Genomic DNA, 26,969 nt, shown 5'->3' with positions numbered 1-26,969 from the left:
TACCTTCCAAGAAAAAGTAAACAGTTCTCAGCCTCTGCTTTGGGAACTTGCACACTTTCCTATTCAAACTCTTCGGCGGGGCGTGCAATAGTGGAGCAGTTTGTTCCTGTTGATACAGAATGTAACAATGGTTAGTCTAGTGCTCTCCCAAGAGCATCCAGAGCCATTCAGCTTGGGCACAGCCAACTAGAGAGTTTACAGTGGCATAGCTGCACCAATGCATAGCTAAGTCGACGGCAGAGCTCTTAACTAACCAGGTCTCGCAAGTTTCTCCCGCCGACAGCACTGTCTACACCGGTGCTCGTGTTGGTGTAACTTATGTCACTCTGGGGTATGTGTGATTTATTCACTCCCTGAGCAACATAAGTTAAGCCAATATAAGCTGTAGTGTAGACATAGCCTTTGTCCTTGTTCCCTGATTGTGGGAATCAATGTACATTCCGTCTGAAGAATTTGTTACTGGCTGCTGTCAGATGGTTTAGTGGACTAGATGAACCACTGATTTGATGTCATATGTTTTTCACTCTGGCCATGTCTACACTAGAGACCTTGCAGCGGCAGAGCTGTACTGTGTAGCTGCTCTGTGCTGATGGGAGAGAGCTCCCCCGTCGATATAAGTAAACCACCTGTAATGAGTGGCGGTAGCTATGTCAGCAGGAGAAGCTCTCCCCCTGAGATAGTACTGTCCACACCGGTGCGTCTGTCAGTGGAACTTATGTAGCTCGGGGTGTATTTTTTCACACCCCTGAGCGACGTAGGTTATACCGACAAAAGGGCTAGTTTTAGTTACTGTGTTACTTTACATTTGCCTCTGACAAGAGATCCGTTAATATTGAGTTCTCTAACTTACAGAGGGGACTGAACTGTTCCCCACCCATTCCTCGAATCAGGGGAGTGCAAAGACCCATTGGGTCCTCTGCCAAATGCAGCTCAGCCTCACCTGGTGATCAGTACCCCTGTGTGTGGACGAAAGGATGGTCTTTGTGATGGTCCCATAGTTGATGGTATTTTGTGAAGTCTAGGTATGGCAGAATTCAGAATACAGAAATGTTCTTTTAGGAAACTGCTTGTCTTGGCTCTGTATGTTAATAAAATTTAGCCTATTATGTTCTTGTATCACTGGTGGTAGTTTATACTCTCCCATGGTCAAATGGGTTTGGTCAAATTCAGGCTGCCACGTGTTGTGGGAATGACACATTTTCAGCAGTTCTGTCACACCTCTGCATGCCTGGTTGGATGTCACATATTCTATTCTAGATGTAGGTGGTTAATCACTAGCATCTGAGCACCTTCCTGTAGTGCAACGTGACTATACTTCTGTCACCTCTCTGTTCTCTCAACCTCTCCCTTGAGGGAGAAGCTTGTGGAGTGCAGTGTCTTGTTTTGGTAGGTTTGTTTGATTCTTTGGTTGTTTTTTGGGGGCTTTTTTACATACATGTTTGTATTTATACTAGAGAAGGCAAGTTCAAAGAAATGGACCTTTCATTTGAAGTGGGAAGTGGTGAGGTTTGGGATAGTCCTTAGTTCCTTGGGGACAGGGCCAGCTCTAGGCTTTTCGCCGCCGCAAGCAAAAAGAAATTTTGGCTGCCCCTGCCTTTTTTTCTTGCCTCCCTGTCCGCCCCCGGCTCCGCCCCAACTCCGCTCCTTCCCAACCCCTTCCCCAAATCCCTGGCCCTCATTGCTTCCTGCAGCTTTCCCTCCCAGCCCCCAATCCTAGCTCATCTCGCTCCACCTGCTCCCCTGAACACGCCGCCGCTCCGCTTCTCTCCCCTCCCTCTCAGGCGTGGGAGAGGCAGCACTTTCAGGGGAGCAGGGGAAGCGGAGGTTGGGGGGGAAGCGCAGGAAGTAACAGGGGGGGTAGAGGAACAGCTTCCCGCCCCAGCTCACCTCCACTCCACCACTGCCTCCTCCCCCGAGCGCACCACTTGCCACGTGAAACAGCTGTTTGGCACGGGGCAAGCCTGGGAGGGAGGCGGGAGAAGTGGAGTGGCGGCAGCGCACTCAGGGGAGCAGGCGGAGGCGAACTGGGGTGGCGGGGGCACATTTGTAGAGGCGGCGTGGGCAGCGCCGGAATGCCACCCCAAGCACCTGCTTGTTTTGCTGGTGCCTGGAGCCGGCCCTGCTTGGGGAGTTCATTGCACTGTCTCATACCATCCCACATAGACAATCTCTACTCTTATTGTTGTTGACCACAGTCTTCATCCTGGAACTTTAAACAGTCTTTTAGGTATCCTGGACCCAGACCATAGAGTGCTTTAAAGATAAAGACTGAGACCTTCAACTTTGTTCGAAATTCTATGGGAAACCTGTGTCAAGAGCAGAGGACAGGTGTGATGTGCTCACAGTAGCCTGTGTTGCTGAGGAGATGTGATTCAGTTTTGTACTAGGTGCAGTTTCCTAAGCGTTGAAGGTTTCATGCCCAGGTATACTGCATTTCTGTAGTCCAGCTGAGACAACGGCATAAATGACTGAGGCCAGGTCTGCATCCACCAGGAAGGGATAAAATCTCCTAGCTAACCAGAGATAGTAGAAAACATTATTTGCTTCTGTTGCAATGTGAGAGCTCTGTGTCAGTGTGGAATCCAAGAGTACTCCTAAACTACTGACTGAATTGACTGATTATGGATGTGAACCTTCAATCACTGCACTGTGGCTGCAAATTCAGAATACTTTCTCCTGCCTAGCCGCATTGCCTCTTTTTGTTCAGGTTCAGCTTCAGCTGACTGTTCTTCATCCATGATCTGATCTTATCCAACTTTTATTTTTTAAAATCACAAGGTGAATACAAATCTATAGCGCTGTGATGTACTTTTCTGGTTCAGAATGATTCCTCTGCATCTGCTCCAGATGTTCTGCGTGACAGCAGTAGGTAAAGTAATCTCTAAGGGCAGAGACTGTTAAACACTTTGGAATCCTTCTGAAGGGAAGATGTTTTTTAAGACATGGCAATGCCTTCAAATTTGATGTGAGTCCTTCATAAAAATCAAATTATATCACAAAATATTTCAGAAAGTCAGTTGAAACCTAGCGAGAAAAAGACGGCAAGGTTTGTAGATGGAAACTGGGTCAGTTGTTAAGGAAAGGTGGTGAAGTTTTTTGGGAAAAGTGCCAGCTGGATGGGACAACACACACAAAAGAACAACTTCCAGGTAGGCATTGAGAGTTATGAGGAGACACAACTCCAATTACTGGGAAGGGATTTCTTAGAGCGCTGGCATCCCGACTGCGTGAAATTCTGTGGTGTATGGTTGCGTTAGTGGGAAGTCTCTCTCTGAGTGGAGGAATAGAAGCTATATATTGTTACCTGGTTTAACATTTTCATTTCTTTGCTTTTGAGGTTTTATGTCAGATGTATGCAACAATCTGAACTGATACAGAATGTAGTGTTGTCATTTCTGAATTTAGTTTCTTTAGACAGGATCTCCAACAAAGCAACAACTCATTTCACAAGGATCCTGCTTCTCATGGAAGTACTGTGTTGGCAAAAGGGACTGTTACATCTCTCAGAGAAAGATATATCAGCAACCAACCACTCACTAAACATGAGCTTCTCCATTATTAAAAACTCCTCTTCCACCCCCTGGTGGTGGCTGGGGAAGGATATGCTCCTAGATTTCCTGAGCAGTGCATGAAAAAAGGTGTAGCCATGCTGTTATAGCAGACACAGTAGATTAAAATAAAGGAAAAAAGTTATCCTCTGTCTTTACTCCAATACCTCAGCCAAAAAACGGCACCCAGAAGCATTATAGTTTGCCAACGTGTCTGTTTTTGTGGAGTTTTCCATAAGCCATTCCTCCCCATTGAGAATGTCACAGATTTCCCCCGCAGGAGGTCCAGAGAAGTGGGACAGGTGTTGTCATAAATATAAAGGGAAGGGTAAACCCCTTTGAAATCCCTCCTGGCCAGGGGAAAGCTCCTCTCACCTGTAAAGGGTTAAGAAGCTAAAGGTAACCTCGCTGGCACCTGACCAAAATGACCAATGAGGAGACAAGATACTTTCAAAAGCTGGGAGGAGGGAGAGGAACAAAGGGTCTGGGTCTGTCTGTGTGCTGCTCTTGCCAGAGACAGAACAGGAATGGAGTCTTAGAACTTTTAGTAAGTAATCTAGCTAGGTATGTGTTAGATTATGATTCCTTTAAATGGCTGAGAAAAGCATTGTGCTGAATAGAATAACTATTTCTGTCTGTGCATCTTTTTTGTAACTTAAGGTTTTGCCTAGAGGGGTTCTCTATGTTTTTGAATCTAATTACCCTGTAAGATATCTACCATCCTGATTTTACAGGGGGGATTTCTTTATTTCTATTTACTTCTATTTTTTATTAAAAGTCTTCTTGTAAAAACTGAATGCTTTTTCATTGTTCTCAGATCCAAGGGTTTGGGTCTGTGGTCACCTATGCAAATTGGTGAGGCTTTTTATCCAACATTTCCCAGGAAAGGGGGGGTGCAAGTGTTGGGAGGATTGTTCATTGTTCTTAAGATCCAAGGGTCTGGGTCTGTAGTCACCTAGGCAAATTGGTGAGGCTTTTTACCAAACCTTGTCCAGGAAGTGGGGTGCAAGGTTTTGGGAAGTATTTTGGGGGGAAAGACGCGTCCAAACAGCTCTTCCCCAGTAACCAGTATTAGTTTGGTGGTGGTAGCGGCCATTCCAAGGATAACGGGTGTAATATTTTGTACCTTGGGGAAGTTTTGACCTAAGCTGGTAAAGATAAGCTTAGGGGGTTTTTTCATGCAGGTCCCCACATCTGTACCCTAGAGTTCAGAGTGGGGGAGGAACCTTGACAGGTGTGGTGAGAGGCAGAAATCTATCTTTTGCACCCAGCACAAGAAGCAGGAAGATGACTGGGGAAACTAATGGGGACCCAGGTATTTGAAGGAATATGGGACAACTTGAGATGGAGGGAGGGAGCATGGGACTTGTTTGGAAGGATGGAATGAGAGAACCTAAGGCAGCTAAGGGGCAAGGTAGGGAGTATGGAGTTGAGTCTTGAAGAGAGGGGCCTGGACCAGCCAACCTTATTCTGCTCCTACTTCTGAATGTCTCACACTCCCCCCGCCCTCCTCCCCACTTCTGCCTCATCCCATTGGCCTCCTCCAATCTTACTCCATTCCCTCTTGAACCCTCCGCCCCTGAATTGGTAGCTGAATATGTCAAAAGTATGCAGAGGTGGTCCCCTCCTGCCACCAGAAACAACTGTGACCCTGGTAACAAATGCATCTACCAAAGGTTGGGGAGCTCCTCTGCACCAGAACTTTCATCACTGTGGAAACCTAGTAATAGACCACTTTGTGACCAGCCTGAACAAAAAATGCAAGAATTCAGAGCAGGTTGCAGCCTGGGTTTTGTAACAGATGCTTTCCTGCTTCCTTGGTCGAGCCTTCTGATGTATGTGTTTCCTTCTATTCCTCTAATCCTGAGGTTGATCAGGAAGCTAAAAAGAGACTCAGCAATTATAATTCTCATAGTACCAGTCTGGCCCAGGCAGTATTGGTACACAGAACTACATCAGCTCAGTTTGACATCCATAGAACCTCTGGTTAAGGACCTTCTGTCTCAGAATCAAGGCATTTTACTGCACTCCAACTTACAATCACTTCACTTCACGGCATGGACCATTTCAGAGAGAGCAGTGAGGAAAGAGTTTGCTCCCCAGATTCAAGCCATTTTGGTGTGCAGAAGAATTGCTCTCTTATGCAAGAAAATGGAAAAGGTTGTCAACCTGGGCTAACTTTCACCACCTGTCACCTAGCAGCACAGAAATTAGACATGTATTAGACTGCCTGCTGCTGATGAAATCCTCCGGCATCTCCATCAGTTCTGTGAGGATCAATTTAGCATCCACCTCCATGATACATCCATCACTTTTCTGTCTTTCATTCTGCCCTGGGGCCCGGAATTGCTGTTGGCAAGCTTGAGATGTCATGACAAGACTTGTCGTGTGACAAAGTCAGACCGGACAGCTGTAAGAGAGTGGAGGAAGGCCTAGAATGTAACGGCCCTTTTCCCCATGAGCTGAAAAAAGGTAACCTCAGGTCAGCTAGGGACACTTGAGTCCAATTAAGGGCTGGTGAGAGGGAGGGAGGAGGGATGAGAGACAAGCTGCAGCAGGCTAGTAGCAGTGGGAGGAAAAGGATTCTCCTGGGTGGAAGGCTGCTCTCCTCCCTTTAGGGGAAGCAACCCAGCTAACTGCCTGTTCAGGGTAGAACTGACATCAGAAGCCAGCATGATAGCATAACATCCCAGAGAAGGGATAGGGAAAGGTATTTCCTTTTTGGTTATTAATTTGTTTCTATTGTTCGGCTGAAGCATACCCGTTGGGCCTACCCTGAGGCCCACCATGCAAAACATTGAAAAATAAAATCTGAGTGAGATATAAAAGCTCTCTGGTGTGGGACTGATTTACTCCAGGCACCCCACCACCAGAGAGGGAAACGCTGAGCCCGGTGAGATGAAGAATGTGCCTGGCCATAGTCGTGACTGTGACAGACTCTCACAGCACAGCTGGCTGCTCTTTTTTTGTATTGTTATTCCCCCTCCCTCCCTTTTTAAAAATTTTTTTAATCTTGCAACACAGTTGAAAGATTTCAACTACACTAAATTTCATAGCTACTTGCTGGAAGAGATCCTGGGCCATGCAAAACACCAGGTACATTAGCTGGAGCTAGATGCTCTTCCCTGGGACTCCTCTCCCAGTTTTGACTTTATCTAAATAGTAAGCAAAAGAGGCTACAACTCGACATTGCTGCTGCAGGAAGGCTCGGCCGATGAGCAAGCAGTGGCAGTGGTTTGAACAGAAGTTTCGTCCAGTTTGTGCCATCAAAATGTCAGTGCTAAGGGGCAGCTATTTATGGAAAAAGATTCTTGTGAAAGTGTATCGGACATGGAGTGTAAAAGTCTGCAATAAGAAGTACTTTTTTAGGAGAGGGTTCACCACTGATGGTATATAAAGTGAACTTCCCAGATATGATACTTTATGTAAGTGCGGGGAATGGTCCTGGTATTGTGGGGAACTTTCCTGGCTTATACACTACCCTGGTGAAATGGGCTAGTGAAAGGATCTGAGTCCTCGCTCCCACTTCCTTTACCCAGAGGCCTGCCTGACCTCAAGGGCTCCCCTTCCACTCTCCTGTGTGGCAGAGTCCTTGTAACCCAAACAAGTCTGGGCCCAGGATTCTGGGGGGGCTCGACCCCCAACCTTGTCGTGGTCACTTAGGGCAGCAGCTAGAGTGTCCCCACTCCTGGGTGCTCTCTTTGCATGGGATGCTTGCCTGATCCATTGATCATTACATACAGTTCAAAACAAATACAATTTATTAAACAGCAATCAATTTTTAAAAATAGGAAAAAATGGGAAAGGTTTAAGGAAAACACATAACCCCGCTCTGTGGCACGGGGACAAACAGCCATCTCTAGAATGCAAGGGAAGTTCACAGTCTATTCCTCACAAGTCCCAGGCCTCCTTCTCAGGCCCTGGCTGTGCTGCAGGGATGCTGCAGGTCGGACGCTTGCTCTGGTGGTGGCCACACGCCCTCAGGCTTTAGGTAGCAGGATCCTTCTTCTCAGAGTTGCCCCGCCCCATGTGGGTTATGATCCTCTCCAAGTCTGGCCTGCAAGGCGTCTTGGCTGGGGTGTGTCTCCAGCTCCATTCTGCCTCCAGCTCCCTGGGCTGCTTCTCTGGCCCCTCTGGCTGCTACAGCTCTGCTCCCAGCACAGGTCTGCTCTGTGGGCTGCTTCTGTGACTCTGCTTCCTGGGCTGCTTTTCTGGCCCCTCTGGCTGGCACAGCTCTGCTCCCCAGCTCAGCTTGGGCCCCGGCTTTCTCCTCCTTACCTCTGCCCTACTCTGTCTGACCCAGGTAATTCTGGCTCACAGGGAGGACGGGACACACTCCCCCTGCCCGCCCCCCTCCCCGCCCCGGCTGCCTGACTCCCTGATTAGCCTGCCTGCCCTGTCAATCAGGCTGACCCGGAATATTGGCCCCTCCCCATTGTTCCTGGGGACCGTCAGTCTCGGCGTCCTGATTTCCCATTGACTCCTTCTTTTTCTTTTGGTACTGGGGGCTAGCTAGGGTGACCAGATGTCCTGATTTTATAGGCACAGTCCCGATATTTGGGACTTTTTCTTATATAGGCACCTATTACCCCCCCACCCCCTGTCCCAGTTTTTCACATTTTCTCTCTGGTCACCCTAGAGCTAGCCAACTAAAACACCCCCACTGAGTTTTAGTAAGGGAACAACAGTCCCCTTACATTTAACCAAAGAATGAGAATGTAACACATAGAGCATTAATAAGCAGGTGGTAGCAGCTGTGGGAATGCAGCCAGACATTCTAGCTCCACAGCAGAATGTACAAAATGTTCCAATCTTTAAAAAAATTGATTTAAAAATTCAGTGTTTCTTCAGGAAAAGAAATGTCAATGTATTATTCATCACACATAACCCCTGCATACCATTAACTTTCATTCAGTGTGAAGCAAACAAAAATAAATACATCTAAATTATACCCTGGGTAGCTGAAAGATCACTTCAGAACATCATGAACATGGAAGATTGTGCCAGCTTGGTTTCTTGCAGATATAAAAATAAAAGCCAGTTTGAGGAATTGGTAAGTATTTCATTAACTGACAATCAGTCATGGCCTATGAATCTACAAATACACCAATAAGGAAGTCTTCAGGTATTGAAATAAACATGGCAAAAAACAAAACACCCTTGGAAATTAATTATAGAACAAGGCCCACACTTTCAAAAGCACTCATGCATATGAAATCCTGCATCCAACGCACATATGCATTGAGTGTTGCACATGTACACCATTTGAGGGTGGAAGTGATGCATAGGAGTTTGATGAGGCCCTGTCATTTTGAGGCCACACAAGTTATTAAAAGACAAGCTAAAATGTGAACAATGTTCATTTACATTTGCTTCACAACATTACTCACCCCAAAATTATTTTGGCTGAGATCAGAGGTAAGGTGGGGGTTATTGATTTATTTGGCAAGAAAGCATGTTGAGAATTTTACTTTCAGATTTTTGTTCTAACGGGTGTCTGGACAGTCATACAATATCAGAACGGCAACCGCTTTACAAAAGAAAATTGTTATTCTACATAGCATGAAGAAAAACACCCCCACTCCTCCTTCCCCCACACCCAAAAAACAACAATTAAACTAAATATTTTTAAGTTAGAATCTAGCTCAGATCATTAATGATCAAAAGCCATTATCCTCCAATGATTGTTCTTTGGCCAGTGTGAAATGCAGTGGTTTCAGTCCAGTTCCTAGAGGGAGAAGTACCTGCATAATTGATATCCTTACTAGCTGTCATAAATAAGTGCCCAAATACTGAATGGACACAGAAGTTGAACACTTCTCTATGGTTATTTCAGAAATAAAAAAACATTATAACTGTGCTACCCACCTATGCTGTGGATTAACAGAGGAATTCACTCTTAAGGATTTTCTAGCCGAGTTCGTCTCATTAGTGCCACATTTATTAAAATAAATCAGTCAGTCAAGTATTAATGTGTCAATAACCAAATGCCTAAAGGCAAATGAAATGGTGTAGAATAAAGATAAAAAAACACTGTTGGATTGGCTTCGTTACATTTTTTGGACAAGATCTTTGTCACAATTGGTGAAACAAGAATGAATTCAATATACATTTTCCTCCATTAAAGCTAGGAATCTTTTTCTTTTCTCCTTCTACATTTCATTGGAACAAAGAAAAAATGATACATTAACGTAAAGCCACTGATCAATTTGACAGGTAAATTCAGTAATGTGATATCTAATCAATGTTGTGCGGTTGTTTTACAAGTTGAATGTATCATCAGGAGAGATGATGTAGTGTATACTCTGCTTTATTTTTTTTCTGCTGTGTCAAGATACGTAGCAGCTATTTACCTACCATAGAATGTAAGCTGTGTCAGAGACTCCTTTTCATGGTTCATTGCGATTTAATTAATCATAGGAAAGATTGGTAGCTGCCAAGCTGTTATTGAGTAAAATGATTGTCTTTTATGCACTTGTGCCAATAAAAAGGCAAAAATGCAACCTGAACAAGATCTGCACAATTATGCAGATTTACTAGCACATGTTCCCTTTAGTTTTGTGTTAGTTTAAAATGGAGATCAGTTGCTTCACTTTACATATCAGAGAGAAACAGTTGAAATGCTTTTTTTAAATAACAAGTTTCAATATGCTGCTACCGTTTCATTTAAAATTTTTGCACTGTAATAACCAGCAAGGTTAGACACGCACAGACCAGTATGGCTGTTGATGAAACGTTTAGTGAATTATTCCTCTTAATTTCAGTCCGTGAAATGATTTTTCACTAAAAACTGCAGGATTAGAAGGAGGAGTGGAAGGAAAGAAACTATATCCCATATCTGAAAAAGGTGAGGGGAAAAAAGGCAAAGGAACAAAATAGGTGAAAAAGCATAACATTTTTTTGGCATTCTTTTTTGGCCTGGCTAAAATTTTTGGAGTTTTTTTCATATGTCTTACACCTGGAATGTAGATAAATTGGTTCTTGGCATATTTCACTCCACCTGGATTTCTAGGCTAGTAATCTACGTTTCATGGTGCCCAGAAAAAGAGTTAGTGTATGGCCCACTGCAAGCTCTTTTATTATGACACACAGAAATATATATATTGGTTGCCATGTTGACCTTTTCTATCAGGATTTGTTTTGTATTCTTTCTGTAGAGCCATAATGTGCTTGGTGCTGTGCAGATCATTTGAATAGATCTATGTCCCAGGAAATTTACAATCTAAGTTTGGTAAAGGATAGCAAGAGATGGAGAGTGTGAGGTATGGATGAAAGTTACAATAAACATAAGAGAGGGTTTTGTTCCTACACATCTTAGTTGTTGTTTTTTTTAAAAACTAAACTATGCTGTATACAGGTTTCTTTCCTGTAACCAAACCTGCATGCTGACGTAGGAGGAGAATCAAGACAGAAGGGCTCACCTTCATGAGATGTATAGAGAGGATACAGGTATTGTATGAATTTATTAGGACAGAACCTAACTACCAAACTAGCTAATTTTTAAAAGTTAGCTGTAAGGCTGCATAACACCCAAGTTAAGAGAGACTGAGATTCAAGAAAACAGCATGTCTCAGTTCTCAAGTCTGGAAGGAAACATTTGCATATTAAAAAAAGGGGCAATGTAGTCTAACCCTTAACTGGTTGCCTTTGTGAATTGTGTTTTTTTTTAAACATACAGACAGGCATTGTATCTGATTAGGTTAATTCATGAAATGTGCAGTGAGGGGATGGAAATATAACACTCCCCATTCATCATCTTCCTGAGAAGACAGTTTGTCTATAGCGTTGTCAATGTTTTTTTCCTTAGTTACCAGTTACTTACCTTATTGGTGTAACCCTTTTGCCCGTCAGAGTTGGCAGCAACAAGGGCGGGTTCAATATCTAGGGGATCCATTCCAATAACACAATGCAAACCGGCTCGAGCCCCCCACCCAGTGACCTGGGACAAATATATACCACACCCGCTGGGCGCCTCCAAGAGGCAATACTTCCCCTCTCGCAAGCACATAGTCTGAGTGTAGCAAAAAGCCTTTTAATAACAGAGAGAAACAATGTGGCATTATGTTGGGGAAACACCACCAACAGGATTCATAACACAACCCATGAGCAAAAAACCCACCCCAAGCAAATTGGGGCATGCCCCTTTCCCTTTGGTTCTTGAGTCCAGCAACCCCAAATCACCCAAAGTCCCAAAAGTCCAATGACCCAAAAGTCTCTGTCCCTGGTCAGGGCAGCCCCAGAGTTCGAAAGTTTATCTGTGGAGCTTTGCCTACCAACCTGGGTGGAGATGGGATGGGGGTAAGAGGCACCTTACATGATCTGAAGCTGACCGCCCCACAGCTCCATAGGCCTCCGCTCCGCTCTGCCAGCCGCCCCACGAACTCCTTCGCTCAGCTCCGCTCTGCGGCCCACAAGCAGCTCCCACCGTCCCACGAACTGCTCCGTGTCCCACCAGCAGCTCCCGCCGTCCTATGAACTGCTCCACCAGCCTATCCACAAGGCACTCCAGCCGTCCCGCAAACTGTTCCACAATATATCTTCAGGCTCCCACACAACGCTCAGTGATTTCAGCTCTTAGTCAGTTCAGTTCTTTAGTGAATTCAGCTTGTAGTAGGGGAGCCTCAGTGCTGGTGCACTATTAGCCCAAAGTGAGCTCAGCAGCCTGTAACTAGACTCCTAATGGAATCAAAATTAGCTCTGATATTCCACAGTGGAGAGAGGAGGAAGTGCAATTAGCATGTAAGGCCCTCACCAAGGGGCCCATACTACCAAGTATTAATACTTGTCCCCAGCCTCTCTCCTGTCCCAGAGTTTTAAAACCCATGACCCTTGCCTAGCGAGTGCTACTTAGTTGATGGTGAGTCCCTCCATCATAACGAAAGGCCAAGTACAGTTCCAAGCACAGTTCCCATAATCAGCGTAACAACAATTTATTCTTCCTGCCCCAATAACAGAGACACTGGGGATCCCACAGCAGCCAAAGTGACCATTTGGACAGCTATGGCCTCATTCTAGGCGGGGTGGGTGTGCCTATGCAAATGAGATCGGCCCCTGAAGTTCTTTTCCACAACTTGCCACACCTCACCACCAGATGTCAGGGTGGAGCTCATCCTGACACTGCTTACATTGGTTACCCAGACTCAACCATAACCTGTTTTCTTGGAAGAGCAGAAGCATAGTAATTGGTGTTTTCTAGTGATTAGTGAATAGCACTGGCAATCAGGACTGCTATAGTCATTGCCCAACTCGGCCACAGATGTGCTGGTGACCTAGGGAAAATTACTTTCCCTCTGTGTCTCAGTTTATGCAATGGGTGTAATACCTCACATTATGAGGCTTACATCTTTTTGTGAAGCACTTTGAGATCCTTGGTGCTACTTAAGTTCAAAGTATTACTAATAGTCAGAAGTGATTTTTGTTGTTCCTACCCTTCCAATGATGAGTAAGAAATTTTGAAACAGTTGATGCAGCAGGTTCTGGTGTGTAACTGCCTAGATAGTGTCCTATTTTCTCCTGGGAGAACAATGCAATGATTGTTCATGTTTGCAAACAAGATCCAAAGGACATTTAATGTGACCAGATGTTCATGGTCTTGCCATGATGAAGAGTTAAGAGTGAGGGATGTAAAGATTCCTTCCCTCATCTTATATTTGCTGATATCTGCATATGAACTTTAAATCTTTAAGATTGCTAATATATGGAGGTCATTTGACTGTCACATTCCTGGTGATTTAGAAGTACAATCTTACTGCTCAAGGAAGTATATATTTATAAACTGTGTATATATATATATATTTACTTTTACTCTCATCTTTGTTGATTTCTTTAGTGGAATGCTAGAATCAAAGAGCTTCAGAGGTTTGTTATCTGTAATCAAGAGGGCATTGATTGAATCCTTTGAACTAAGAGAACAAATTTCTTTAAATATATTGCATATTTCTAATGCAGAAAAAATAGTCTCAGCTATAGTCCATTTATCTTAGAACTGAAGGCTTCACTATCTGTCTTATCTGTTGAGCTGAAAGAACCTTTGACGTCTGATTGCTTTGCAACTAAAAATACTTCCTTTTGGTCCTGCAGTCTTACAACTAAGCTAATATTTTACTAAGTTTTAAATTCCACTCCCTAATCTTTGTAACACCAAGTAATTTTTGCTAAAATAAGTGCTGTCCTAATGCCACCAGAATGCCATCCTTCCACTGCGAAAAATCAAGATCGCTCTTCTCTAAATAATGGCTCATTTTTTTCTGCCATCTGCTGTGTATACAAACTGAGTGGAACACTCCCCTCACGACCTAGCCTGTTGACCTAGATCCTAATAAAACACTCTAATTTTGTGTTATTAATTATATTAATGTGGCTCATTACTGATGGTGCCATAGAAGAAAGGAAGTCCTAATAAGCGATTTAATATGATCCCAGCATAAATACAAACTGATGTATAGTATAATGTATTTGAAAGTACTTTGAAGTGTGAAGAAGCGTATACATTTTCAGACACTTTCTCTGGTATGTCATATATCATGTAGGTACATAATAATGATTCCAGTCAGAGAGACTCAGGAAAGTGAGATGATACTCTGATCTGTTTGATTTCTGTAAAACAACTGTTTCACAACTAATGGCACACATTTCTCCAAGATCTAACTGCCTACACAGTCAATTAAGCAGAATCTGTAAGACTGTACCAGTGCCATCTGGTGACACAATAATACAGTATGGTTTATTGCAGCATTAGAATTCCATTTTTTTCTATAGCTTTCAGCTGTGGAATATTATTAGTCTTCCCTGCCCAAAAGTTGATCTAAATTTTTGTGTATAGTTGTAATTGGTTAGTTTATATAATTTCTTTAACATCATCTTTGTTGTTACCACTTAATACCTTTGAAGGATACAATGTACACTTTAGTTGAGTAAAAAATATAGATCAAATTATGGACTTCTTTATCTTATTTCGGTTGAAATAACAGATTGAGGAAGTCTGTGGGGGCCTGAAAACGAAGTGATATTTCAGTGCTTTCTACTTACTAAAGTCTAGGGAAGCTGTAATTCTCTGTTGTTTCTCTACTATTGTAAAACTGTATCTTCCAAAATAAATAGACAGCACAGTGAACTCCTGTGCTGTGATTTGTTATCATTTGGAAAGCAGTTGAAAGGAGGATTAACTCTCCTGGTTATGATATATAATTTTTAGGAGCTTGTTGCATTCTACATATGAACATGTATGTGTGTTGGGGGGCGAGGGGTATGCATGTGTGCAGTACGCTCCTGTTTATCCAAATGTCCTGGGGAACATCTGACAATTTCAGACAACTGGATGTTTGGATAAATGGAAGTGCTATTTTGAGCTGCAGTTTCACTGAAATAGAAATTTGGGGAATGGAAGGAGCAATGCTTAATACTTTCTACCTGATGGAAAAATATATTGAATATATTGAACCGTCAACATTGTATTAAAATCACAGTGGACATAGTTTCATTCTCAATTTTTTTTTTTTAAATCTGACTGCCATTTTTGAGGATTTCTTTTTTTGTACAGCATTCTGACAGCTGATGCAACAGTAGCGTCTGTAAGATTCTGTATTCATCTGGTTTCCTAGCCAGATAATAACTTTCTCCAGGTAGTTGGTGGACTCACCATCACTTGGGATTCTCACATCATCTTGAGTTTGTTCATTACTGATTTCACAAACTTTGGTCTGCTCCCGCTCTAAGTTAGATTGCAGACTGTCACTGTCAGACAAGTCACTATATCCCTTATCGGCTCCCTCAGTCTGGGCCCAGTGTTCCACCTCTTGGGCATTAAAAGAAAATTGTTTGGCAAAGAGGTTGCTGACTGGAGGTATCAGATTCAGAGGCATTTTTGGGAAGCTGCAGCAGTGTATACTTAGCCTAGCTTTTTTTTTTTGGTGATGTTCGGATATCCTTCCATGACTTGGCCACCATATGGATGGCATCCTTAATCGACATTCACTTGATAATGTAAGTCACAGTTAGCTTCTTGTTTTCATCATTAAGGACATAGTGGGGCAATTTGCCTCTGTCCATTCTTTAGTGTTGTCAACACCTTCTAGTCCATTGGTTGAATTTTTGCTGGGGAGTTAGCCAGCAAAAATTCACATTATATGGACCATCAGCAGTTCTGAAGCTCTCTGTCAGTGCATAGTCCTTTTGAACGAAGAAAGGAGCATGCAGCAGGGATGAAGTTATCAAGAACAAGGCACTGAAGAGCTCAGTGTTCATCCATTCACTCATCTGGGCTCTGTAAATCATGGGAAGGGAGGCAAGGTTGATGTGCTTAAAACATTAGAGGTTGGCCGACTTCCCAAAGAGTAGGAGAGGTAGGTTATGTGGTGTTACTACAGGCTAATATAGTCAGGCTCTCCTTGTTCTTTTTGAAGCCTGGGTCACAGCACTAGTCAGAAGAGGCCACCGTTTTTTCTATCCAAACACCGCTGCCCATGGCTGCAGCAATGGTCCGCAGCTTGTCCCTCACAGATATCGCTGACAGTGAAGTTACCAGCATTGTGCAGCTGTGCCACATCAACAATTTTTTCTCCTCTTTCTAGGTCCCTGAGAATCTTTAGTTTCTGCTTTAGATTCAACGTAGATATTTTTCTTTTTGGTATTGTCCTGCCAAGCTGCTCTTGCTGCTGCCGAAGTATTAGGTCTCAGGCTATGTATCCACCTAAAATGCTACAGCAGTGCAGCTCCCCCACTGTAGTGCTTCTTTGTAGACCAGTGGTTCTCAATCAGCAGCCCGGGGCTGCTTGCAACCCAGTCAGCACTCAGCTTGGCCCATGTGACATCCTCAAGGCCATGCAGGTAGTGTATATATATTGGGTGGATACAGCCCGCATAATACATAGAGAGCTGCAAATGTGACCCACGGTGGTAAATAGGTTGAGAACCACTGGTGCATACAGTACCTATGCCAGTGGGAGGGCTTCTCCCAATGGGATGAGTAATTCACCTCCCTGAGAAGCACTAGCTAGCTCAACGCAAGAATTCTTCCGTCAATCTAGTGTAGTCTACAGCAAGGTTAGGTCAGCATCCTCTTGGGGGGTGGAGTTTTCACACCCTAGAGAAACATAACTGTACGGATGTAAATTACTAGTGCAGAATGGGCCTCAGTTATTGCAGGTAACTGCTCATACAGAGCCACTGATTAGTTCTAGCTGCTATTTGACACATTATTACTAGGTGATTAATGTACAGGGGTGTGTGTGTCAGAAACATACTGTGGATTCAGATGATTAAGCTTTTTGGGTAAAAGGAATTCGGATAACTGGAATTATACTGTATGTGTATATTTGCTTATGTAAAAATAAATTTTCAGATTAACAGTTTTGCACTTAATGTAGGTTTTATATCTTAGTCAAAAATATGAGATTTCCTAAGATTTGGTTATTTTAATTACATAAAGCATTCAGTAGTGATCAAAGAGCAGTACTTACTGAGCTTTAGAGAAAGAAGGGAGAACAAGTATACTTCTTTGAAAGTTGCTATTAGCAACTTATTAGCACATAGCTCTATGTAATGTCCCTGATACAGTGACAGCTATAAATATATGTGTTTTGTAACCTTGTATGTCAAAACAGGCCAATTTTTGCTGACGGCAGATGCAATAAATTCTTTATCTGTATCATTGGCAAGAGATAATATATCAGAAAATGCTACATCTTGAAAAAGATTATTCTGAAAATTGCAGAGTCAAACAGTTATTTATCTGACCTTAGCATGTTGAATTTGATCTATCATTCCCAGGGGTAACTGGGATATTAACTATTTGAATCCTATTAGACAAAAGTATGTATCAATTTCAAGAGGCATTTGTCAGAATCTCCTGGTTTTCAGACTGTGCACAAACTGAGCATTTAAGAAAATTTGGGATTTACACCTGCATTCCTTGATTTCAGTGTGAATTCAGGGTATTCAATGGGAGTTTTGGGTGTTTCAAAAAGTGAAGGGCAAGATTCCTACTGTGTACTTCATTTTTTTTTTTTTTTTTGTTACAAACTTGGGCAACAAGCGGGTTTCAGGCACAGGTTGGAACCTAAACATTTAGAAAGATTTGGTAAAATGGAATTGCTCCAAGCAACCATCAACATGTAAATGAAAACCAGAAAGGTGTTTGGCTAAAACAATGGAGAAGTCTAGTTTTAGGAAATGGTGAACTCATGCATTATGAAAAATTGAAGTTTAGATTTGGTAAATACAAAGAAAAGTGATTTTCAGAGATTTTGCTTTAAAATATAATCCATTTGCAAATTTGAAACCCATGTTCTGCTAATGATTAGAAATCTTACACTTTTTTAAATTGTTTCCATAAAAATCTCTGCAGTTCACTTTTTAATATTTGCATTTCTTTGCAGATATGAAGTAAGTGCATATTTGGGGAGGGTAATGGCTGCAGCTCTCTACAATTATCCTGTTTGGGACATACGACATTAATACTCAGCAGTGGTTAATGCATCGACTATAGCAGTTGCCTGGATGAGACTGTTGCATCAATAAATCAGAGTGACAGCTCTGATATATTTAAGACCAGATTTCTATTTAAAGCTCAACTGTTCAAAGTAATCTAAAATTAATTTGGTTAATCATATTGCCTTGAAATTTGGTGTGCTTCTTGTAGGTGTGGGGTGCTGTTAGTGACCCAATTTTGGGTCCACTTGACAAAACAGTTCCCAAGATACAGTCCTCGGGGGGGCGGAAGCTTTTCTTAAAGTTGACACATTTTGACAACATATTTTGTTCACAGGTACTGACCTGACCAGGGCTCAGATAGTTGCACCCGGGTCTCCAGTGCTCAATGGTTACCCCAATTATCTGGTTACCCATCTGAATGTAAAAGTGTAGTTGTTGTTCTACATCAGCCATATGAAGAAGAAACCCAACAGAATGTATAGCCCGCACTAGCCCTTTGGGGATAATCAAATTAAAATGTTATTTGAGTAAGATTTTTTTGTCCAGCTACGCGCACACAGGTTCATAGGCCTACTTGGGTGGCTAATGGATTATGCTGTGCACATAAGCTAACTTTCTGGAAAGCTACCTCAACATTGCAGGAGCTGGGTAGATCTGAGCACTATCCTAGGACTCTGAGTCCTAATCCAACCCAGGGCAGAAATCTCAAGTTAATGAGGCAGTCACGTTGGTCCAATCTGCCTTTATAAAAGTTTTTTTTCTTTTTTTTTTTTAATTTTGAGGAAATGTAATCTGAATACAGCAGAATATTCAGGAGGTACTGAAACGATTTTCTGAACAGATGATAAACTACACAAGCAAATGCTCACTGGGAGACAAGGGTAATTAGGGTGAAAGAGTGGATGGGAATGTGGGAGAGGGGTTGCAGGATTAGATGATGGGGAGAGGATGAGGACTTGGGGAGTGAGAAGGGAGGAGGTTGGTCAGGTGGGACACAGGGAAAGGAAACATGGGGCTGGGTGATAGGGACTGTGGAAGAATAGGGGCAAGGGCACCTATTAGTCCACGTTCCCCTCCAATGCGTGTGCCATAATCTGAGGGCACCCAGTGCATCCGTGGGGTGTGAACCCCCTCCCTGCCCCTTCACATGAGCCAAGTTCTCAGGGGCTTGCTTTTCTGGGGGAAAGGGGTCTGAGCCTGTCTCCCTCTCCCCATGTGAGCCAGAATCTGGGGAGACCTGCACCTCTGGGTGGGGATAGGAGCATAGAACTGGCATGCTCAGAGCATGCACCAAGAACACACTGCTGACACTGGGGTGAAGAGCTGAGAATGGGTGTGTTTGACATGTATCAGAAATTCTCCGACACGGCGGTTGGGGGTAGGAAGGGAACACCCACTGACATGAACAAAGCAGTTCACACATCTAATAGCTATTGTTTCAGGCTGTATTAATCTATTTCAGCTGAGAACAATTCATTGACTGGGCCACTTCATACCTCTTGGGGCCTGCTATGGGGCTGATAGATGTGGAGTGCCAATTCCTTCCATTCTCCATCTAATTTCATAAACAATTATGGAGCACCAGCTCTGCTCTGGCCTTAACTCTATGGGCTCATCTACGTTTCAAATGCTATAATGGCACAGCTGCACCACTGTATTGCTTCAGTGTAGACACTACCTATGCTGATGGGAGCTGTTCTTCTGTCAGTGTAGGTGATCCACCTCCCCAGAAGACAGTGGCTAGGTCAACAAAAGAATTCTTCTGTCGACTTAGCGCTATCTACATGGGTATTTAGGTCATCTTAACTATACTGCTGGGGGGGGGGGTGGGACTGGATTTTTCACTCCCCTGACTGAAACATTTAAACCAGCCTAATTTTCTAGTGTTTGAGTTTTGCTGATCTTGATGTTCTGGAAGGGCACAAGCTATTAGCCAGCAAACTGAACTCTATGGCCATGAAGTTTGTTGCCATTTAATAAAGTACTAAGGTTGGATTACAAGGTAAGGTTTATAGTACTTTTAGAATCTATTATTTCATTGTTAATAACAGCTATTAACGTGATAAGATATGTGTTATTTCCAAATAAGCTTTTGTAGCGCCATGGAAGAATGAGCCCTTGATATTGCTGTTTATATTGTACAGAGATAGTCACTCTTAGAACTGAACTTCTGAACTTGGCAGCCTTGGCCCAATAATAATGCAAAGATTAAAATATCAGTGTTTTGACAAACCATGGACGTACTGAGGTTGTGCTTGGCCTTCATGTCGTGGTCAATATAGAAGAATTTATAAACTGAACTTTCATAAAATGATGTTTTTGATAGACATTTCTTAAACTTGCCTCATGCTAAAAAATATATTTTACAGCTCCTAATATTATTGATGTATGAGCTTCTTATCTTGTACTGTCACTGACTCATAGGGGTAATAATAATAATAATTGCAATAAATCTAGAAAGCTTTCATGTTACTATAAGAATAACCTGACTTTCCTTCAGACCGCTAGAAGTTCATGAACAAAGAGAAGTGGGATAGAAAAGCTGCACATTTTACTAAGGGATTATTTGAGTTTCCAGAATTCTGAAATCTTTAATCAATTATATACTCTAAGGTAAGATTCTCTGTTTTGAAGTTTAGTCGTTTCTATTTAGCAAATACTTTTGTTGCTGGTGGTTTTGTTTTGGCACTTTGCTTCTAGCCACCTTGAAAAATGCATGATTAGCCTCCCCACCCCTTAATACAATTAGGCTGTGAAGCACTGATTCAATATAGTTTGCTGGGTTTGTAGTACCATGGAATTGGACACCAAATTTTAAATCTGAGTTTGTAAACCAGGTTGTAAACGCAGAAAAACAAAAACAGAAAAATACTTTAAAAATTAGGACCCTTTCTGTTAATGCCAAAACTTTGTGAATGACAGGGATGAAATATGACTGCTTTATCTTACAAATGGAGGGTGAAACAAACAAAAATATTTTATGTGGCAAATTGGTTTGACACACAGACTTTTTTAATGTTATTTATAACTGACATCTTTTAAAACCACGTGACACCTTTTCCAAAGAGTTTAACCCCTTTCAATCAGTTATTTTGGCTGTGTATATATCACCTCTGTAAATTAGAAAAATGGCATAAGATGAGGCTATAGACTTCTTTTGTAGGGAACAACCTCTGTATTTAGAGTAAAATATAATAACATTTGTAATCATGAAACCTATACACACTAGGTGTCCCTAGCCTCTGTTTGCCAGAAGCTGGGAATGGGCAACATGGAATGGATCACTTGATGATTACCTGTTCTGTTCATTCCCTCTGTGGCACGTGGCATTGGCCACTGTTGGAAGACAGGACACTGGGCTAGATGGACATTTGGTCTGACCCAGTATGGCCATTCTTATGTTCTTATACAATAGCACAGGGACAGATTCAAAATAATCTGGACAAATTGGAGAAATGGTCTGAAGTAAATGGGATGAAATTCAATAAGGACAAATGCAAAGTACTCCACTTAAGAAGGAACAATCAGTTGCACACATACAAAATGGGAAATGACTGCCTACGAAGGAGTACTGCAGAAAGGGATCTGGGGGTCAGAGTGGATCACATGTAAAATATGCGTCAACAGTGTGACTCTGTTGCCAAAAAAAAAAAAAAAGCATCATTCTGGGATGTATTAGCAGGAGCGTTGTAAGCAAGACACGAGAAGTAATTATTTTTCTCTACGCTGCACTGATTAGACCTCAACTAGAGTATTGTGTCCAGTTCAGGGAGACACATTTCAGGAAAGATATGGATAAATTAGAGAAAGTTCAGAATAGAGCAACAAAATGATTAAAGGTCTAGAAAAACCTGAGCTATGAGGAAAGATAGAGAAAATGTGTTTGTTTAGTCTGGAGAATAGAAGAGTGAGGGGGGACATGGTCAAGGGGTAAATAACACATTCTGATTCACTTTCTCTATATTAGTCATGATTTCATAGACCTCTAGCATATCCCCAACCCCTCTAGTTGTCTCTTTTCTAAGCTGAACAGTCCCAGTCTTTTTAACCTTTCCTCATTTTTTGTTGCCCTTCTCTAAATTTTTCCAATTCTAATATTTTTTTGAGATGGTGGGAGTGTGTGTGACCATAACTGTATGCAGTATTCAAGGTGTGGGTGTAACACATATTTATATAGTGGCATTATAATATTGTCTGCCTTATTATCTATCTCTTTCCTAGTGGTTCCTAACGTTTGTTAGCTTTTTTGACTGCTGCTGCACATTGAGCAGATGTTTTCAGAGAACATCCACAGTGACTTCAAGATCTTTCTTGAGTGGTAACAGCTAATTTAGACCCCATCATACTGCATGTGTGGCTGGGATTATGTTTACCAATGTGCGTGACTTTGCATTGATCAACATTGAATTTCATCTGCCATTTTGTTGCACCAGGCAACAGTTTTGTGAGACCCCTTTGTAACTCTTTGCAGTCAGCTTTGGATTTAACTATATTTTAACTAGTTACGGAGAGGATATCCCCTTTTATCCTTCGAGTGCCTAGTTATTTTTTCCCTCGATTTGTTCTTGGAAACAGCTGACCTGTTTTGGCTGAAACTTTCCAAAACAACTCAACCTTAGGCAGAAACCCAGCACGGAAAAGTTCAGCCCCAAATGGTTAAAGATTGGCAGTTATAAGGAACTGAAAACAGAGGGAGGGGTCAGGCAACCATCATCATGGGCAGTGCTACCCAGTCCTTCTATAGTCTACTTGAAAAATTCACAGCACAAGCTTTAGCATTGTGCTTCCTTCCATCTATGTGGTTTGATATATTGTCTGTATGATAGTAAAATAGCATAAGGATGCATAACAATGTTAAAGGTGCAGGGGGAAATCAAAACTTCCCATTAAGGAAAACATTACTGAGGGCACATGTGCAACCCCAGGAAAATATATAGTTAAGGACGTGATACATTTTTAAAGTCCACACCCAGAAAAGACAACACCCATGTAGCTGAGGTAACTGTTGGTTAAATCTATCCACTCCTTTCAGCACTGACTAGGAAGAAAGCTGCCCATTCACCTCTCAGTTTACAAATGAAGCAGAGGTGATTTTCATTTACTATTTATAAAAGATCATGGTGTGGCTGAAAGACTTGGTGAAGCAAATCTTTATACAGAATGAGAACCAAGAGTATAATATACAGTATTTTCATCCTAAGGAAATTTTATCTTCAATACTGATAATTTCAGCAGGTAAACTTTAAAAAATCATATAAATTATAGGTTTCAGAGTAGCAGCCGTGTTAGTCTGTATTCGCAAAAAGAAAAGGAGGACTTGTGGCACCTTAGAGACTAACCCATTTATTTGAGCATAAGCTTTCGTGAGCTACAGCTCACTTCATCGGAATGCATCCGATGAAGTGAGGTGCAGCTCACGAAAGCTTATGCTCAAATAAATGGGTTAATCTCTAAGGTGCCACAAGTCCTCCTTTTCTTTTTGCATATAAATTATGTTGTAACAGCTAAAGTAGCAAAATATTTTCCATTATAACCCTCTGTTTTTGAAACATTTTGCTCAGTTGGTCTCTCCGCATTGTTTTGGAGAGCTGGGTAAAACATATTTCGGGCTTTGTAATGTCATCACAATCACGACGTTTTCCAAATGGAAAAATATGTTGCTGAACGATGACACTTGAACTTTGCCCTGTGTCCAGTTCCAGCTGAGTAGTCTGTGTTTGCTAAGTTTAATAATGTCATTTGTACAATGAATTCTGTTCGTTTTCAGAGGTGCTCTGACATATGCACAGTAGGGTATAAGCTGCTATATTAACCTCAGATATTCTGTGAATGGAGGATTTTTCATCTACTGAAGGGCTTCCAATCAGTTAGGGCTTATTTAAAAGTCAAGCACATTTTGTGGGAAACCCAGGACATGGTAGAAGAGATAGTCCTGCATCTGCTGTTCTCCCTATCCAAACGTGCCCTAGATAGGGAGCAAGGAGGTCCCTAAAGGGAAGGAGTTTGGTATGATCTGAAGTTAGCTGTGACATTGGAGGACATGGCCTAAACTTACTTTGGACACACTGAACTGGGATCAGTGTGCTGACTTCTATTTGAATTTCTTACAGCTTCTTCCTCTTCTTTTTTCTGTAGTTTTTGTTCCTGCAATGGGTGAAAAGTGCAAATCCCGTTTCTCATGCCTGGAAGTGGTGCTCATTGTCCTCTTCACGCTGATGACAATAATTGCTTTGATTCTTCTCATTCTTCTCTTTGCCCCTAAAAAAAGCAGGACTGCAGAAAATAACGGCAAGTTACTTAAAGGTATTTTGATTCCATTATCAGATGCCATGCAACTGTTTTGATATAAAACGTTTTCTGGGCCTTGATGAAGCTTCATGAACAAAGGCTGAAAATGAATTTATTACAAACTAACTGGAAGTGTGTGAATTTATTATACTTATTTCTATTATGTTGATGTTTAGTTAGAGGCATCAGCTAGGATTTGGTCCCATTGTGCAGTGCACTATATAAACACATGGCGAGTGAGATTTCCTGCGCTCAGGATTTTACAGCGTAAACAGGCATGATAGACTAACGTGGAAGAGGAAACAGAAACAGAGAAGTGAAGTGACTTGCTCAGAGTTATACAGCAGAGACAAGAATAAAAAAAAAATCCTTGTTGCCTGACTTTCTATCCAGTGCGCTCCCCACTAGACCAGTGGTTTTCAAACTGTGGGTCGCGACCCAGTACTGGGTCGTGGAATGTAAGGGTTGCAGTGGCTTTGGTCAGCGCTGCCGTCCGGGCCGTTGAAAGTCCCATTGGTGGTGCTTCCTGGCTAAGGCAGGCTCGTCCCTACCTGTTCTGACACCGTGCTCGGCCCTGGAAGCAGCCAACAGCAGGTCCGGCTCCTAGGCAGGGGGATCATGGGGCTCCACGTACTGCCCCCACCCTGTGCACCGGCTCCGCACTCCCATTGGCCGGGAAGTTGGGGGAGGGGTGGTGCTTGCAGGCGAGAGCTGCATGGAGCTTCTTGCGTGCCTCCACCTAGGAGCTGGACCTGCTGCTGACTGCTTCTGAGGTGCAGTGCCGTCTGCTGTGCCAGGATAGGCAGGAAGCCTGCCTCTGCACCCCTGCTGCACTGCTGCACCTGAGTCCCCCCCAACCTGGAGCCCCCTCCTGCACCCCAAACCCCTCATCCCTGGCCCCACTCCAGAGTCTGCACCCCCCAAACCCAGAGCTCCCTCCTGCACCCCAAACCTCTCATCTCTGGCCCCACCCCAGAGCCTGCACCCCCAGCTTAGAGTCCTGACCCCTCCCGCACTCCAACCCCCCGCCCCAGCCCAGAGCCCTCTCCCACACCCTGAACCCCTCATTCCTGGCCCCACCCTGCAGCCCTCACCCCTGCACCCCAACTCCCTGCCCCATCCCTGAGCTCCTCTCACACCCCAAACCCCTCATCCCAGCTCCATTGGGCCACGGGCATCAACAATTTTCTTCAACTGGGTCACCAGAAAAAAGTTTGAAAACCACTGCACTAGACCATGCTGACTGCCATATATTGCTTAACAACTGAGTCATAATAATTATAAAATGAAAAGCGTCTTGCCCATCGGTCACTGGGAACTTAGGCTCCTACAACTACATTTTTTTCATAGGAAGATCAATCTTTGAATTAACTGAATATGTCATCCAATTATGCACATACACATTTGTGGTGAGCAAAAATTTGTTTGTATAGTCTGAGTAGATAGACATAGGTATATCCTGGGTTGTAGGTACTAGGACCCACTTGGTAACATGACTCAGCAGAAGTAACTGCTTGTCTGACCAAGGTCTTAGAACCTTCCACACTGTTACACCCCTGTTGTGTCCAACCTGTTCTAACTAAGTCTCTATATGAGGCTTCCTTGTATGTAGAAGGATAACAACACAGAGGGTGAGATTGTGTCTTGCACCTCAAAGCAGCCCACTCAGAGCCTAAAGGGAGGATGTGCTATGGTGGTTTTAAGAAGCCTTTGCAGTCTGCTCATCCTTGATTGCTACAAAGGCTACAAGGGGCTCCAACATAATTTAAATAGTACTCCGGGCATAAGTTATGGCACCCTTCTTGAGCTGTCATGGGGGCCACTGTGTGCCTGAAATCTTTGCAGTACTATAAATAGTGCACTACCCGGCCAACCTACCTCACACCCGGAGCACCACCCCTTCCTGCAGGTCTTTCAAAGGGGGCCTGGGAGGGCAGCCTTATGGCTGTTGCCCTCAGTATCTGCATCAAGACATCCTTCCTCCGCATTTCTGGAGCTTGTAGGCCCCCTTTATGCTGCTCCAGTTCTTTTACCTGGTGTAGAGGAGCTGGAGTGGGGGGTGAGGATCTGACCCCAAGAATTAAATGTTAAGTTTTGACTAGGCCCAGGGTTTAATGGTCTGTTTTTCATCTTTATTTATTACAAGTTTGGTGATTTGTTTTTCTGATTCAAACAACTGTCAGTAGGTGTGAAACACTGACTGCCGTGCCACTACCTATCTTAGGGTCTTTATGAAACTACCTGGGTTCCCATCCACTTCTTGTGAGGATGAATACGAAATTGAATAATGTTATCAGCAGAATAACCTCTGAGTTATTTATTTTGATGTTAAATTCAATTTAGTTTTCACTTTCCCCACATTTTCAGTTTTGATATTCAAAAGAGTTTTGCCCTGACAATGCAGAACTGCATCATAGAAGTTGTCAAGGACAAAGCTGTAAGTTTAGCATATTGAAGAAGCATCATTGAAAAAGAATTTATCCCATTATGGTTAGTGAGTTGGACTATATACATAGGCCTGGAACATATTTTTCAGCAACAGCCGTTAAAAAAGCTGGCAGAAGCTCTATGTGCATGTAATACTGAACTATGTTGACACAAACAGAATATTGATGGAGTTGAGAGGACTTGTTTCAAAGGTTAGTGTACAATGATTGTGAATTTTCTTCAGCCTATAAGTAGGACCATGGGTTGCCTGCTCTG

At 42.8% G+C, this 26,969-nt stretch overlaps 1 protein-coding gene across 1 annotated transcript in view; it reads left to right on the top strand.

Annotated features, from left to right (window-relative positions):
- The first annotated feature begins 24,124 nt into the window (after positions 1-24,124).
- LOC125640380 (putative neutral ceramidase C) overlaps positions 24,125-26,969 on the top strand; it is a 33,425-nt gene continuing 30,580 nt past the window's right edge. The window contains exon 1 of the mRNA XM_048858878.2: positions 24,125-24,266. Within this exon, the coding sequence (XP_048714835.2) occupies positions 24,128-24,266 (139 nt within the window). The 5' untranslated portion in view covers positions 24,125-24,127. The remainder of the gene's footprint in view (positions 24,267-26,969) is intronic.

Source organism: Caretta caretta, chromosome 7 (assembly GCF_965140235.1).
Source record: "Caretta caretta isolate rCarCar2 chromosome 7, rCarCar1.hap1, whole genome shotgun sequence".
Lineage (NCBI taxonomy): Eukaryota > Metazoa > Chordata > Testudines > Cheloniidae > Caretta > Caretta caretta.
Note: the sequence above shows the minus strand (reverse complement) of the source record. Positions and strands in the feature narration are given on the sequence as shown.